At 45.3% G+C, this 15,321-nt stretch overlaps 2 protein-coding genes across 3 annotated transcripts in view; one reads left to right on the top strand and one right to left on the bottom strand.

Moving 5' to 3' along the window:
• LOC146813476 (uncharacterized) overlaps window positions 1–12,359 on the bottom strand; it is a 57,908-nt gene extending 45,549 nt beyond the window's left edge. The window contains exon 1 of one of the 2 annotated variants that reach the window (XM_085620275.1): window positions 12,134–12,359. In XM_085620275.1, coding sequence (XP_085476401.1) covers window positions 12,134–12,157 — 24 coding nt within the window. In that variant the 5' untranslated portion in view covers window positions 12,158–12,359. The remainder of the gene's footprint in view (window positions 1–12,133) is intronic. The other variant, XM_085620276.1, reaches the window with a different exon arrangement.
• LOC146813475 (uncharacterized) overlaps window positions 1–15,321 on the top strand; it is a 267,150-nt gene that overhangs the window by 211,194 nt on the left and 40,635 nt on the right. Inside the window, 2 exon segments of the mRNA XM_085615433.1 lie at window positions 5,116–5,356; window positions 5,905–6,060. Coding sequence (XP_085471559.1) covers window positions 5,116–5,356; window positions 5,905–6,060 — 397 coding nt within the window.

Genomic DNA, 15,321 nt, shown 5'->3' with positions numbered 1-15,321 from the left:
CAGTGGCAATATTTCATCTAGAATGTCAGTCATAGTTGTGTTGTAGTGGGAGGTGAGTTGTATTGTGGTGAGAACCTCTGTGGAGCTGGGAAGGAGAGAGCTTATCCTTTCCTCCAAGCCAGCCAGGGGAATCTGACTTACATTTCTCACCCAGTGAGTGGGGACCTGCATAGGGGGCTGGTCTAGGAGCACTAGTTGATGTGGAATAAGATGATGTGGTGGTCAGACCAGTCAACGGGCAGGATGTGGTCGATCATGACTGAGTCTGGTTGGGCAATAATAGCATCCAGGATTGATCCTCCATTGTGGGTTTCCTCTGCGCAGTGTTGAGTAAGGTTGTTGTTGTGTAGAAGCTCGTTCAGGGTTTGGATCAACGAGTTGTTTTCCTTATTCCAGTGAAGGTTGAGGCCACCTAGAATTAGGTTGTTGGTGTCACAGAGTGAACAGTGAGTTATCAGGTCGGACAAGTGTTCTCCGAATGTGGAGGTGGGACCACCTTTACATCTGGTCCCACCAGAGGTGGCGACATTTGAGAAAGCAGGACTTAAAGACTTTGAAGATAAGGAAAAAACATGACAAACAACCTTTCTTCAACCTCTCTCAAGATGAGATGCGTTGCCTGAAGAAACTGAGATCTGACAAATAAATTGTCATTAAGCCTGCGACAAAGGTGTAGCTACTGTAATTCTAGATACCCAAACCTACCAAGAGGAATGCCTACAACAACTGAGTAATATCAAAAATCTATTAGCCTATACAAAAGGATTCAACTCCTAGATTACAAAAAAGAATCACAGTAGATAGAGGCAACAATCATGTTGGATCACAAAAAGTGAAGCTAAATTTATTGTTAACACCCATCCAAGAATTCCAGCTTCATATGTTCTATCAAAGATCCTCAAACAACAGACACCTCCACTAGGTAGACCCATTGTCTCTGGCATGGAGTCTCTTTCAGAACCTTTTTCATAATTTGTGGACTGGTTCTTAAGACCATTAGTAACTGAGAAGCAATCATACTTACAGGATACCAAACACAGTTTATCCTTTCTCTCAACAGTTCAATTTGATCCAGAGTTACATTTTCTAGTGTCATATGATGTTGAGGCATTATACATGAATATTCCGCAAGACGACACTCTAAACACAGTGAAGTTTCTGTTGGAACAACAAACTAGAGAGGATCTGACCCTGACTTAATTTGTAATGGAATGTGCCACGATCGCTATGAAAGAGAATGTTTTTCTCCTTCCAAACTCCACTGTATTGGCAAGTAACAGGGACATCCATGGGCCCTACCTGTGCTCCAAGCATGGCAACTCTGTATATGCATTCGGTTGAGACCCCATACAACTATTCTACAGATAATCCCTTCCAGATGAACCTCAAAATGTGGAAAAGATATATTGATGACATCTTGATCATCTGGGAGGGTGATCATTTGTCTTTGGATACTTTTTCTGACTGGCTCGATAATCTAAATACAAATCTGAGAACTCAGTAAAACCAAACTTCCATTCTTGGATCTATTTCTGTTTCCAAAAGAATGGGGTATCTACAAAGAACTACAACAGAAACCCATGGCTCGCAACTCGTTACTCTGTTATAAATGTTTCCAACCAAGAGCCATGTTGAACAATCTCCCCATAGGACAGTTTCTGAAACTCAGAAGAAACTGTACTGAGGTAGAGAAATTTGAGCAAAAATCTTACAGTAAAACAATACCCAAGAGACCAGATCCGCTGAGCAGCTAAGAGAGCCCATAACAACAACAGGGAGGCCCTCTTATAAACGTATAAGAAACCCAAGACAGAGAGACAGGTATGTGCCAACACATACAGTCATCTTACAGATACAGTCAAGAAAGCAATTAACGAGATCTGGCATATTCTGAATATCAGAGCTAAATCTAGGGAGTGGCCCATTTTTGCCCTGAAACAATGTAGCAACATCAGAGATATTTTGGCCCATACAAGACCACATATTAGAAAGCAGAATGAAACTCAACAAGGATTATGGACGGGTACACATACAGAAGGACACTTTCCGTGTGGAATGTGTTCCGTCTGTGTTCTAACTCAACCTATGACACAGATTGATATAGGACTTAAGACAACATGGGCGACACACAAACATACAAACTGTAACTCATGTGGCATCATCTACCTTATTATATGTCTGTGTGGACTATTGTATGTAGGGGTGACTACCCAGAAAGTGAGGACCAGAATAGTGGAACACAAGAGCACTATCAGGTGCAAAAAAAGCAACACTAAACTGACGACAATTTTCTATAGTGAAGACCAGGGCCTGTTTGGACGCCTAGTTAGTGCCCGGATAACTAGGTTCTTGAAAAAATGTGAAGTTCTAGCCCACATTACAAGGTCAAATATGTAGAGGGAGAAATGTCCACTGGAATCAAGCTATACTGGCTGAAGAGGGGTGAAACCCTGAAACCGGTCCTAGGATGCTTGTTTCCGGTCCAGGGAGGACCTGGCTTGGCAGTTCGGGCTGGACTGTTCCCATTAGGCATAGGGTCAAGACTGATTTGCATATGGCCAGGTCTAAACTGGGGTGGCATGGTGAGTAAAAGAATGATGGATTTAACCCAGATCTCTTGACTGGGGGTGAATGTTTTGATTTGTTCTTCATTCCGTCCATCAATGTGTGTCTTTTGCTTTCTCACCCTAAGTGCGCCAGGTATGCCCAGACGTGGGTCCTGGGCTCACTGTGCCACTGGAATCAAGCTATCCTGGCTGAAGAGGGGTGAAACCCTGAAACCGGTCCTAGGATGCTTGTTTCCGGTCCAGGGAGGACCTGACCTGGCAATTCGGGCTGGACTCTTTCCATTAGGCACAGGGTCAAGATTGATTTGCATATGGCCAGGTCTAAACTGGGGTGGCATGGTGAGCAAAAGAATGATGGATTTAACCCAGATCTCTTGACTGGGGGTGAATGTTTTGATTTGTTCTGCATTCCGTCCATCAATTGTGTGTCTTTTGCTTTCTCGCCCTAAGTGCTCCAGGTATGCCCAGACGTGGGTCCCGTGCTCTCCATGCCACTGGAATCAAGCTATCCTGGCTGAAGAGGGGTGAAACCCTGAAACCGGTCCTAGGATGCTTGTTTCCGGTCCAGGGAGGACCTGGCCTGGCAGTTCGGGCTGGACTGTTCCCATGAGGCACAGGGTCAAGACTGATTTGCATATGGCTGGGTTCAAACTGGAACGGCATGGTGAGCAAAAAAACGATGGATTTAGGCCCAGATCTCTGTACTGGGGTGAATGTATGACATTGTTCTGCATTCTATCCATCAACTGTTGTTTTTCAATCTATATAGGAGTTTTGTCACATGAGCACTACTCCTTTCTTTGCTGCTCGCTGCTGAGTTAAGTGCCTCATTTGCTTATGCCATTATTTCTCATTGTATTTGCAAATGTATCGCTTGAAAAGTGTATTCTTGACGAACGCTGTTACATGTGTGCATGTTTTAACTATGATTTGTGCATAATGTGCCTTGGTGAGGTCTCTGCCTCACGGAGTCAGCACTGCAGCGCTCGCGTGTTGGGTAGTCGAACGGTGACGAGCGCTGCCTTTCCGTCGCTCGTCTCCATCCAACTGCCTTGGTGTCCCTGGTCCAAATCTCCCGCAAGTCACATTTGCGGCCGCGGCGCCTTCCCTCATTCGGGCCCGCGTTCATTCCTCCAGTTGGGCACGCGTAGCCCAATCGTGCTCCTTTTGGGCTCCGTGATGCCCAAACTCTGTTTTTCCTCCTTGCGCGCTCATTTCAAAGGCATTAGTGAGCACTGGTTGTCTCCTTGGCCCCGTTGCTGACGCCTATCCAGGGCTGGTGGGAATTTGGAAGGCCCAAGCCGTGTGCAGGCTTTTATACATATATTTTTGGCTGGTGACGCCTCTAGTGGGCTGCATAATCGTGACTACAGCTTTGCTGAGGAGCAGTTTTGTATTTTACATACTTTGCACGCAGGGTGGCTTTGGAATTAAGCATATTGCATCTCATTTAGTCTACCTCGCATTTAGTTATTATTAGTATTATTGCGATGGAAGACTGGGACTATTTTGAGGAGGATGAATACGGGTACGATGAGGAGGAGCATGCACCCCTCCTGGAAGACAACCTTATGGATGCCTTGGATGCATCTGTGCAACAATCTGTATGTAGAGCAGTTGAAGTAGCGGTTCCCCAGACCGTCAATAAAGCGCTTGTGGTTGCCATCAAGCCGATTACTGCACAGCTTGAAAAATTCGCTAAAAAGCACGGAATGCTTACCTAAGAACCTGCTGCAGGCCCCTTTGGCGCAAAACCCAAATCTTTGACCACGACATTGAGTTGGCCGCACGCTCAGGCTTTAACTAAATTACCCCAGCCTTCCACAAGTGACCAACAGTACTCAGAGGCAGCAGGACCTGGTAATTCTTCGTCCAGCAGGATTTACAACACAACGACAGATACAGATACTGACTCCACAGGGAAGACCACCTCCCCTAAAAAGAAGAAGGCTAAGAGGCGTTCTAGCGAACCCCAGTCGGCTTCCATGTACCAGTCTACGACCCCCCTTTGATTTTAACCCACTGGACATTATCCGTCCTAGATCGTCAGACTGGGCCCCTCCTCTGGAGGTCTCAGATTATCTGCATCAAAACCTCAGAAGTAGCTTTGATAGAGAGGTTCGAAATAGGCTAAGATCTGAATGTCCACATCCAGAAGTTCCGGACAAGGTGGAGGAAATGCCAGATATAGATCCCAACATGTTGGCATTTCTAAAAAAATTTGCCAAGGATCCTAATACAGGCATCAATAGAGCCTGGCGCAGATGCCAAGACAAACTCTTGGACACCGCTGGTCCTCTAGCAAACATTTTGGAGCTGGTAGCCAAGGAAACTGGGGCGCCTATCGATCCCGACATTCTCGCGGGATGGAAACGCAAACTGTGCCATCTCCGCCGAGTGGAGGAAATCGCTACTTATGCGAATGGATAACAATCTGACAGAACTTGCGGCAGCAGAACCAGGTCCTCTGGCGGAAGGAATGCTATTCGGAGATAAATTTGTAAAAGATGTCTCTGAGTATGTGGGGACCTTCACCTCCCTGGATCAGGCCCAGACCAGCATTAAGCGAGTATTTCAAACTGGCCTTGTTGGACGGGCCGGGCGAGGCAGGGGCCGCTCGCCAGGCCGTCATTACCATCAAGGCCTTACCAGATGAGGATATGGCCGTGGTTGAGGGGATTTCCAAGACTCCACCAGAGGTGGCACCGTTTACCCCTCCAGACGCCAAAACCGGCGTAGATTCCATCGTGGCGGACAAAGAGGGGATTTCCAACCCCAGATTACAGCAGGTAAGCCCAATGTCTCTATTATTATGTCCTATGGGGGGACGGGTTTGACATTTTCTGCACAATTGGTCACAAATAACTCAGGACTCCTGGGTACTACACACGGTGCAGGATTTCTGCATAGATTTCTACCAAACACCATCCCAAAGTGTTTTCCCTCCCCCTCTGAATTTTTCCCAACAAGAGATGACTTTTATAGATCAAGAAATAGAATAATTGCTCCAAAAACATGCGGTGGCCTACTGCGAGGACAAACCAGGGGGTTTCTGCAGCAACGTCTTCTTAGTTCAGAAGAGAGGCAGAGGTTACCGTCTAGTTCTCAATCTGAAAGAATTCAACTGTTTTGTCCTGTACAGGCATTTCAAGATGGAAGGAATCCATCTTTTAGCAAACATTTTGAGACAAGGGGTCTGGTTGGTCCGCTTAGATCTCAAAGAAGCTTACCTGACGGTTCCAATTTTTCCTCCACATCGGAGGTTCTTACAGTTCCTATGGCGAGACAGACAACTAGAATACTTGGTCCTGCCTTTCATTCTTTCCTCATCTCCTAGGTGTTTTACCAAGTTGATGAAACCAGCGATCGCGCTCCTCCGGGAGCAGGGTATTCGCCTGATAATTTATCTCGACGATATATTAATCATCGCTCCCTCCGACGAATTAACGACCCAACATCTACCCAAGACGATGACGCTCTTGGAGAACCTGGGGTTTGTGATAAACAACACCAAATTGGTTCTGATTCTAAACCAGTCTCTGGAATTTCTGGGATCTGTAATCAACTCCCAATCATCCAAAGTCCTTTTACCCAAACACAAATTGAAAGATCTCAAAAGGGAACTGCGGAAGACTCTAGACTCCCAGATTATGTCCCTTCGAGCGATTGCACGGTTAGTGGATCTGTTAGCCTCCGCCATACAGGCGATATTTCCCAGACCGCTTCATTATCGAGCTCTTCAATGCCTCAAGATATGGCAACTCCAGAAGGGCCTCTCTTACTCAGACCAAATCCCCCTCATGGAGGAAGTCCGAGAAGAGATCAAGTGGTGGTTAGCCCATGTAGAAGCCTGGAACGGACGAGCAATCTTCGGATCTCGCCTGGAGATAGTGATAGAATCGGACGTCAGTCGGTCAGGCTGGGGAGCCCGTTGTGGGACCATCACGACAGGGGGCAGATGGTCGCCTGAGGAATTGGAGTTACAGATCAATTGTCTCGAGCTCCTGGCGGAATTGTTTGCGATTCGCACACTCTCCCCCAAGAAGGTATCTTGCTGTATTCTTTTACGGATGGACAACATCTCAGCAGTGAGATATATAAACAAATTGGGGGGCACCAGATCCCAGTTGTTCGCGGAGATCGCCAAAGACTTCTGGCATTACTGCCTAGCTCACCAAATAACGGTGGTAGCGGAATACCTTCCTGGGCAAGACAATGCAACAGCAGACTGGAATTCTCGTCATTTGAAGGATTACAGGGACTGGAAGCTTCATCCGTTGCTCTTCCAGATGACTCCGTCAATTTGGGGTCCGTTCCATATAGATCTGTTTGCATCCAGACTGAATCGTCAGTTGGAGACATTCTTCAGTTGGAGACCAGATCCGTTGGCGACGGCCACGGATGCTTTCACACAGAATTGGTCGACATTCCGCAATTATGCATTTCCACCTTTTGTCCTAATCCCCAGGGTGGTCAATCAGATTACTCTGCAATCTGCGGAGGTTGTGTTGATCACTCCAGTCTGGAAGTTGCAATCTTGGTTCCCAGTACTGCTGGAGCTAACGTGCGACTTCACTCTCCTTCTTCCGTGTTTTCCGACGATGCTCCAGGGCCCTCAGGGGGAGTTGCATCCTCTAGTTCTCGAGGAGCAATTGCACCTGATGGCCTGGTGGCTTTTAGGCAACAGTGGTCATTGCCAGGACTTTCGAAGGAAGCTTCAGAGTTCATCCATCAGGCCTGGGCTCCTCCTACCAGAAAACGTTACTCTTCCGAGTGAAGAGCATGGTTCAGTTGGTGCCTGGAGAGACACCTGGATCCTGTGGAGGCAGAACTCTCCCAAATTGTGAATTTTCTTTCCAAAAAGGCAGCAGATGGTTTGTCATATAGATCGGTCAATAACTTCCGGTCGGCCATCTCGGCAGGACATACGCAAATAGACGGCAGACCGGTGGGTATGCACCCAGTGATTTGTAAACTCCTAAAGGGAATACGCGTGGCGAATCCACCTAAGGCTAAGTATTCTTCTTTATGGGATGTTTCTAAAGTGTTAAATCTGTTTGACAACAGGCCTGATAATGTAAGTTTATCAAGGAAACAATTGTCCGCTAAGCTGGCTATGCTCCAATGTTTATCCGCTTTTAGACGTGTTTCTGATGTTAGAGTTTTTGATTTAGAAGGTAGGATATTTTCTACTGAAGGAGTGTCTTTTGTGATTACGGCACGTACTAAAACCTTCTCTAAATCTATCGATAACAATGCTTTTCTCTTGAATGCTAAATTGTGTGTAGTAAACTGCCTCAAAGCATACGAAGAATGTACCCGGCCTATCCGGCCGGTAGGATGTTCAAGATTGTTAATAGCTTTACAGAAACCATTTAAGCCCGTTACCTCTGCTACAATTGCCAGGTTGCTCAGATATGTTATGTCAGAGGCGGCCATTGACACAGAGTTGTTTGGAGCGCACTCGGTCAGAGGCGCCATGGCTTCAAAGTCTTTTATGCTTGGTACCAGTATCCATGATATCATGAAAGCGGCTGACTGGTCGTCTAGTTCTACATTTAAGCAGTTTTATTACAAACTTGTGGGCGATGTTGCTTCTGTGGTTCTAGATATGCGTTAAATTAGCATAATCCGAAGACTCCGGTCCTGTAATAGAATAATAAATCTGCTAGCGTTCGAGCCAAGAATTGTCAATTCTATTAAGGACACGGAGGCAAGGATTATAGCGCCCACATTGCAATTAATATTGTTAATGCCATGTTTTCACCCTCCCTAAGACAAAGGTTTATGGCAGTTAATACGAGTCTCACTTCTATTTCAGGTGCCGACCAGAAAGGCAAATGATCAATCATTTGGAGCTTAAGGGACGACTTGATCTACAGTCTCCAGGAGAACTATAGACCTATCTGTTTCAAAGTTCCAGTTGATGTTCAGTGTTTTCAAAATCTTCTGTGGATAATGAACACTTTAAGTTTGGACACTGCTCGTTGGGCAAAGAAAGAGGAAGTGTTCATGTGACAAGACTCATATTTAGGGCTAGTCTCTATGGTTGTTATGGAACACACGCTAAGCATTCTGGGAATGTTAGTTTATAATGTAAAAAAAAATCTTATTGGCTGCTGTTTGTTTTGCAGTGAAGAGAGAGAAAGCATAATCCTCGCCTTCTTGTCCTTAATAGAAATGAAAATTCTTGGCGCGAATACTAGCAAATTTTTTATTCTTCTGTGAATTGCGCAGCTCAGAGGTAGCACCTGCTTGACATTCTAATTCTGCCTTCATCAATGCAGCACTTAGAATGCCAAGGTGTTTGTAGCTTTCCAGCACCTATCTTGGAATTTCTTACTCTTTTAGTTAGGTTACTTTTTATTCTTTTAAGCCCAACCCTGACATGCATGCTGGCTTTCTTCCAATTCTGTCCAACTTGAGTGGGGTTCTGACATTGAGTTTTTACCCCCGTTCTTACACCCTTTTAACCCTTACCGATGGGGGCATCAGGATAAAAGTTTTTTGCCCACCAGGAGATAGTTTTATTGACACTGTAGGTTCCTTTATGCACTCTGCCCCTCACTCATTAACATCATTATTTCGCTCATCAAAACACCTCCGCTCCTCCTGGTCTGACACTCAGAAGTTGTAGCCCACCCAACTTAGCTTGCGGTCCTTGTGTGAGGAGGGAACCCACTGATGAAGCATGTCACCTTTGAGTGAGTGACGGCTCTAGTCCTAACAGCAAAGTGCTCCTTCCTCGTATTACCAAATGTACAATAGTGTGTGAGACTAATAATTTGGGAGCAGTACGTTGTTGGTAGGTTGTATGCTCCTTTAGAGACCTTGTGTGTGGTATTATATGTAATAATTCAGCAGAGCCCAGCCTCCACTCCCAAAACATAATCATTAAGAGTGAGGTTCTCATCCACATACTCTTGCAAATGCCTGCTGACTTCTCTTTTCATGATTTGTGCTTGGATATGGAAGGTTTGAAATGAAAGGTGTCTGCTATAAGTTACTCAGAGAGGAAGGGTGATGTCTGCATGCTTCAATAAGTCAGGAACGGAACAACCGAAGCATGAATTATGTTGGTTGATGTTAGGGATGCAAACACTTTCATTAATATCACAGGCCAGGTTACCACAGGGGCTGCGGATTTTTCAGCCAGCTGTTTTAACTTCTTCTGACATGGGTTTGTGGAATCCATTTGGTTCTGTCTGGAGTCCATTTTGTTTGTTTTGTCCTGGGATACTCAACAATGACAGGGATCACGAAATGCACAGAGATCTGATGACCTGGAATAAACTAATGTGCCCAGCTAAAAAGCGTGTAATGCAAGGCTTGCTCAAGGAAATCTCATGTGACATGCATTTCCTCACGTGCCCAGCAATGGCCACCTATATTGATAGCCACATAGCTAAGAGAAAGTGCCTAAATTTGATTAGACAGGTTTGTGCTAATACTGTCTGCTGACGCACCTGCAGTTGGAATGTGGAAATCACACCAGACGCCATATTGTATCACGCTTGTATCACAAGATATTATTGTACTCGGATTGGTTGTAAGCTTAATACTTGCGCAATTCTTCCATCTTCTGATCATAATGTTGAAGAAATATTATTTTTCTGTTATCATGATAGGATATGCATAAACACGCCTTTGTAGTTTTTGTGTATAAAAGACTTAATGAAAGTTCCTCAAAATTGGATATGATGCTGCGTAGCCCATGTTACAGTGATCCCGTATAAACCTGCTTATCAACCTGGACAAATGTCTGTGTTCCTTTCATTAAAATTCTACCGGTTCAGAGACAGACAAAGACGATTGTGCTCTAGAGGGAAAACTGTAGCTAAGGTGATTTTGCTTTGTTGCTAATTGTGGATTTATGGATATTAGAGATTCATCTGTTAAAGGAGCTATGTTGTCTGTGTTATGTTAACAACAGGCAAGTGAAGATGCTGAGGAGGAGAGAAGCTGAGCAGAATCTCAGCATGCACAGGAGGGAAGGCAACCAGTGAGTATGTGCTACAAGACAGTGCATGATCTTTTTTAAAATATGAATATTGCTTGGCAAAAATGGTGCCTGAAGCCCTCCTAGATGGTGTAGGAATGGGTGTGGAATACCTAGATTTGTGTGCATCTGTTATGCATCTATAATGTGTTCTTCTTGTGCTGAGATATGCCCTACTTCCAATGACATTCTCTCAATAGCTGCCAAGTTTCCCAGGTCCAGGCAGGACTAGCTATGTCAGTTATTTCTTAGAATTCTGGTACTTTCAGTTAACACAGTATAAAACCAGGACTACAAGTCCGAGAATTCTATGAAAAAAACAGGGCCGGACTAACTAGTCATGAATGAACTAGGGAAACTTGTCAACTATGTTTCTTTTTCTTGAGTTCCAGACAGATGTCTTGTCTTGACAATGTCCACTGGAGAAAATTAGCTTTTGGCAGTGCAAGTCCTGCCGGTCAAACTGTAGAAAGAATGATCTATTTAGCAAGCGATTATCACAAAAAACAAGAGTGGCCCATATGCCCTTGCGAACTGGGTATTGCTATTCGAGCAGAAACAATGTTCACAAGGAACTCATTTGAACCAATTAATTCAATTTTTGCAAAGTGTAGTATTTCTTGCGTGATTTAAACAGAGAAGACATAAAATGGAGAATCAAACCATGTTTTTCAATTAGGTGTATCACTTTTGTAAAAATCTTTTGTAGAAAGCCCACAGAAAAAAATATTTTTGCTGTACCCACTTCAGCCGAAGTGAGTATTATTTATCTAGCATAGACAACTTTTAGAGTAAGAAGACATAAAAATAATTTCCACATTAGGACGTGACTTTGTGACCCCAGTGAAGTGACCATAACCAGAACAGTGCAATATACGTAGTGCTAATAAGAAAGAAGGCGATGGTTATTGATAATTAAAGGGGAGCCCTTTGCATATCTAACACAATCATTTGTTCATAAGCAACTTCTAGTTTGCTGGGTCTCTCCCTTTGCAGTTGTCGACGACGTTTCGGCCCTCTCGTGATACGGGTCTCTTCAGGACGGGGATTCTGGGGGCCGGCGGCACTATGAAAGTGCCCGAGGTGGAGGAATCAATCTTACAGAGGTAAAACTGGTGCTCTGATAAATATTAAGCCAGTGGGCGGGAAAATAGCAGGAATTCTGTACTATTCAGCCAGCAGGTGAGCAAAAGAAAGGCAAAGCTTAGTATATATGTATGGATGTATTTAGGAAATGGAGGGAACAGCAGAGATTCTGTACTATTCAGCCAGCTGCCACAACACAGGCAGAGAAACGTCACTATTTACCTACGGGCTGGGGAACTAAATATCAGAAATTCTGTATTATACAACTGTCAATGCATTTTTCTATTTGTTATGGACATGTTCTGCCTTAATGTAAAGTGCTCTGATGCCTCCAGGCAGTGCCTGCACTACAAAAATTGACTAAAAATAAAATAAATAATAACATTTAAAAAAAGGAGTGTACCTTGAAAATAGAATTGTGCTAAGAATCTGTAGATTATTAGGTGCTGCCAGACAAAAACCTGCTGAGGACACAACGTACCTCGTCTGACTCCTGCTGGGACATCCTCCCAAGTGACAGTGGGTGTATCCTTCTGCAGTGATCTGTCTGTGAGCATGGACAGTCCAGGTGTGATCTGTGGCAGTGACCAGGTGCAGCACAGGTGTGGTACCCGCAGTCGAAGCAGGAAGAAGATGCTTTACCGAGAAAATCCCAGAGAACCGACGAGCCTTCCGGGATGTGGAACACGCTGAGACACGGCTGCCTTGCCACTGCTCAGAAGATATAATTTACCTCAGAAGGGGCAGGGATGAAAGGATGCTCCTACTGCGCATGCGCCAACAAAAGATACTAATCACCTGCGCCTGTTTGAAAAATAAGCATGTTTCAGGAAAACAGAAGTTGCTCATGGGCAAGACTCGACAACAATAACATGTTGGGAAACGAAGCATGTTCAGATACGAATCACGCGCTCACACAGAAGTCATAAGGAAACCTTCTAGTAGTGTCTATACTCTGCGCATTCGCACGCCACGTGCACTGATCTTTCACGTTTCATAACCTGCTCTGCGTGTCCGCGCTCCACAGATGCGCACTAGTCTCATATGGGAGTATTTTTCTCCATATGTTAGATATCTTGTACAGTATCCGTGCTCTGAGCATGCGCAGTAGTAGGAGTGTCTCTAAGCTTGAGCACCAGTAGTGAGTCTGTGCACTGAGCATGCGCAGTGTCAGTTTTAAAGTTCCGCGCTTCTGAATCGTCGTCTCTCTGTGCTCTGAGCATGCGTAGTGTTACTAGTTTTCTGTTTGATGTCCCGAGCATTCGCAGCAGTTGGCAGTAAGTGCTGTGAGCGTGCGCAGTGTAAGTTTTTGTTGTTCCGAACCTACGGTACAGTCGTGTGTCATTGTTTTTACGCAGCAGTTGTGTCTGTGATCTGAGCATGCGCGGTGGACTCACAGTGGCAGCGAGACAGCTCTCTCCTCGTGCATGCTGCCGGGACGCCTGGTGTCTGTCGGAGGGGGTGTCTGTCGGAGGAGCGCCTGCCCCAGCCCGGGCTCTGCGTACTCTGCTCGCCCTTCACGCGGGCCTTGAGCCAGGCGGGACTGCTGCGGAGAGGTACAGACCGGGGAGAGGAGGCGAGCCTGGTAAGGGGCCCAGAGCTTGGGACACCCCCGAGCCCCCCCTGCAGGCGGCTCTCGCCTTGTTATTGTATCTTTAGTTTAATGTCTCCGCTGACAGGCGCTGGCCTGGTGTGACTCTGAGTCTGACGCTCCGACTCGGAGCCGCCCCCTGCCAGGCCCCGCCCTGGGCAGGAGGACATGTGGCCCCTCGCTGCTGGGGAATAACATGAGGCGGCAGGGCCCCTCTGTGTTCAGATCGCAGCCCCCGGCTGGATGCATCAGAGCGGTGCCTGGCCCCTGAGCACTTCTCTGCACTCGCCACACTCCCCTCGATGGTGCCGAGTTGTTTGTTGGGGGAGAGGGGGTGAGAGCACATGGGAGCGCAAGAAGCGGGCTGATGGGCTGTTAACAACAGAAAACTCACATAATGTACGTTTGGTTGTGTGTACAGAGGAGCACATTTTATCTCGCATATCAAAATTTGGTCTTGTATGTTTTACCCGTGATAGCGTGTAACACTGCTGCCAGAAAAGAGATCTTTTTAGGACAAGAACCCTGACTCACCCGAAGGTGACATGCTTCATCATTGGGTTCCCTCCGCACACCTGCACTGCAAGGTCCATGGTGTGGCCTACAACTCCCCTAATGGGAGGAGCTGAGGTGTTTTGCAAGGATGAGCGATGGTGCAGGTGTGGTGAGGGGCAGAGTGCAGAGACCAGTGTTATAGTGATAGGTAAAACTATCTCCAGCGGACAACGTAGACTTTATTGAGTCGCCTATAGGATAGACTTTAAAAAGAGGACTTGGGATTAATATATCATATCTCTATTGGGGGTCAGCATGTTTCTACCCAACTATGGTCCCATACAGGGATTCCAGGGCCTAAATGGTATAAGGTCACTCTGCAACAACTTGTGATAAATAAAAAGTGTAAATATACTGGCCTCCACGTGATCAAGGTGACCAGGATTGCGATGACCCGTACTATTCTGTGGGCACAATAGCTGGACATATCAAACAATTGTCTTCTGACACCATACTGGGTTGAAAAAGTAATGGTGAAGAAGTAAGTGGCGAAATACTGAGGCTGGAACTGTTTCTTCCTCACTTCTTATGATTGTCGTCTAGTTTCACAATGGAATGTTTCCTTGGTCTTAAGTATTACCTTTTGGTATTTTTCTTTGGCTTTGCGTTTATCTTGTGACATACTTTGTTTATTTTCAAATAAAATTATATTTTTACATTTGTATATTTTTTACAGTCTTTTAGTTATTTATCTCTGTCTGATTATTAGTTACACATTTTTAGTGAGTGTAATAAAAAATAAATATATTACGGTCTTTTAATTCTTGTTCACTGTCTGATTATTTCTGTAAGTTAGTGGGGGGGTTTCTTCTGCATCCTCTCAACTTGAGTCTGCACCCTCTTGAGTGTGTTGCTGTCCTTTGTGCACTAGCTTTTCAATTTCCTGCATCAGAACAGCACTATCAGATTAATTGTTTGTTTATGTGAGAGTTACTGATACAGACCTGTGCTGCCATGTTTGTTTTTTACCTCGATGTGCATCTTTTGAAAATCGTGCTTGCTCACTTTTTTTGGTGAGAGTTATTGCCCCGTCTACTCGTCGCAAATGTTTATACATTTTTACAGTCTTTTAGTTCTTTTTCTCTGATTATATTTTCTTCACATCTGTTTTGTGTAATTCTGCTCCTGCTTTCCTATTGTTTGCACATCAAGTGTGTTTCCTTACTGGTTTATCCATTAATGTTACTCCTTTGAGAACATTACCGCCCGTCCCACCCTCGCCGTCCTTCTTGGTGAGGGAGTAGGACTAGAAGTAATGCCATTATCAGTAAGTAATGGACTCATTTCCTATTAGCCTTTCTGTTGATGTCCATACCCAGTCATGAACGCCAGCCGTCATAAAAACTCTTGCCCACTGCGAGTGTTCTTTCCATGGCCTCGCAACTCAAGGCTGCTCCCATTTATGGGGGCCCCTGTGAATGTGGGGGTTTCTTCTGCATCCTCTTAACTCTAGGCTGTGACCACTTGAGTGCGTTACTCTCCTTTGTCCACTAGCTCTTCAACCTTCTGCCACAGACCTGCAC

This window comes from Triturus cristatus, chromosome 7, assembly GCF_964204655.1.
Source record: "Triturus cristatus chromosome 7, aTriCri1.1, whole genome shotgun sequence".
Taxonomy (NCBI): domain Eukaryota; kingdom Metazoa; phylum Chordata; class Amphibia; order Caudata; family Salamandridae; genus Triturus; species Triturus cristatus.
The sequence above is the reverse complement of the archived record's forward strand: the minus strand, read 5'-3'. Positions and strand labels throughout refer to the sequence as shown.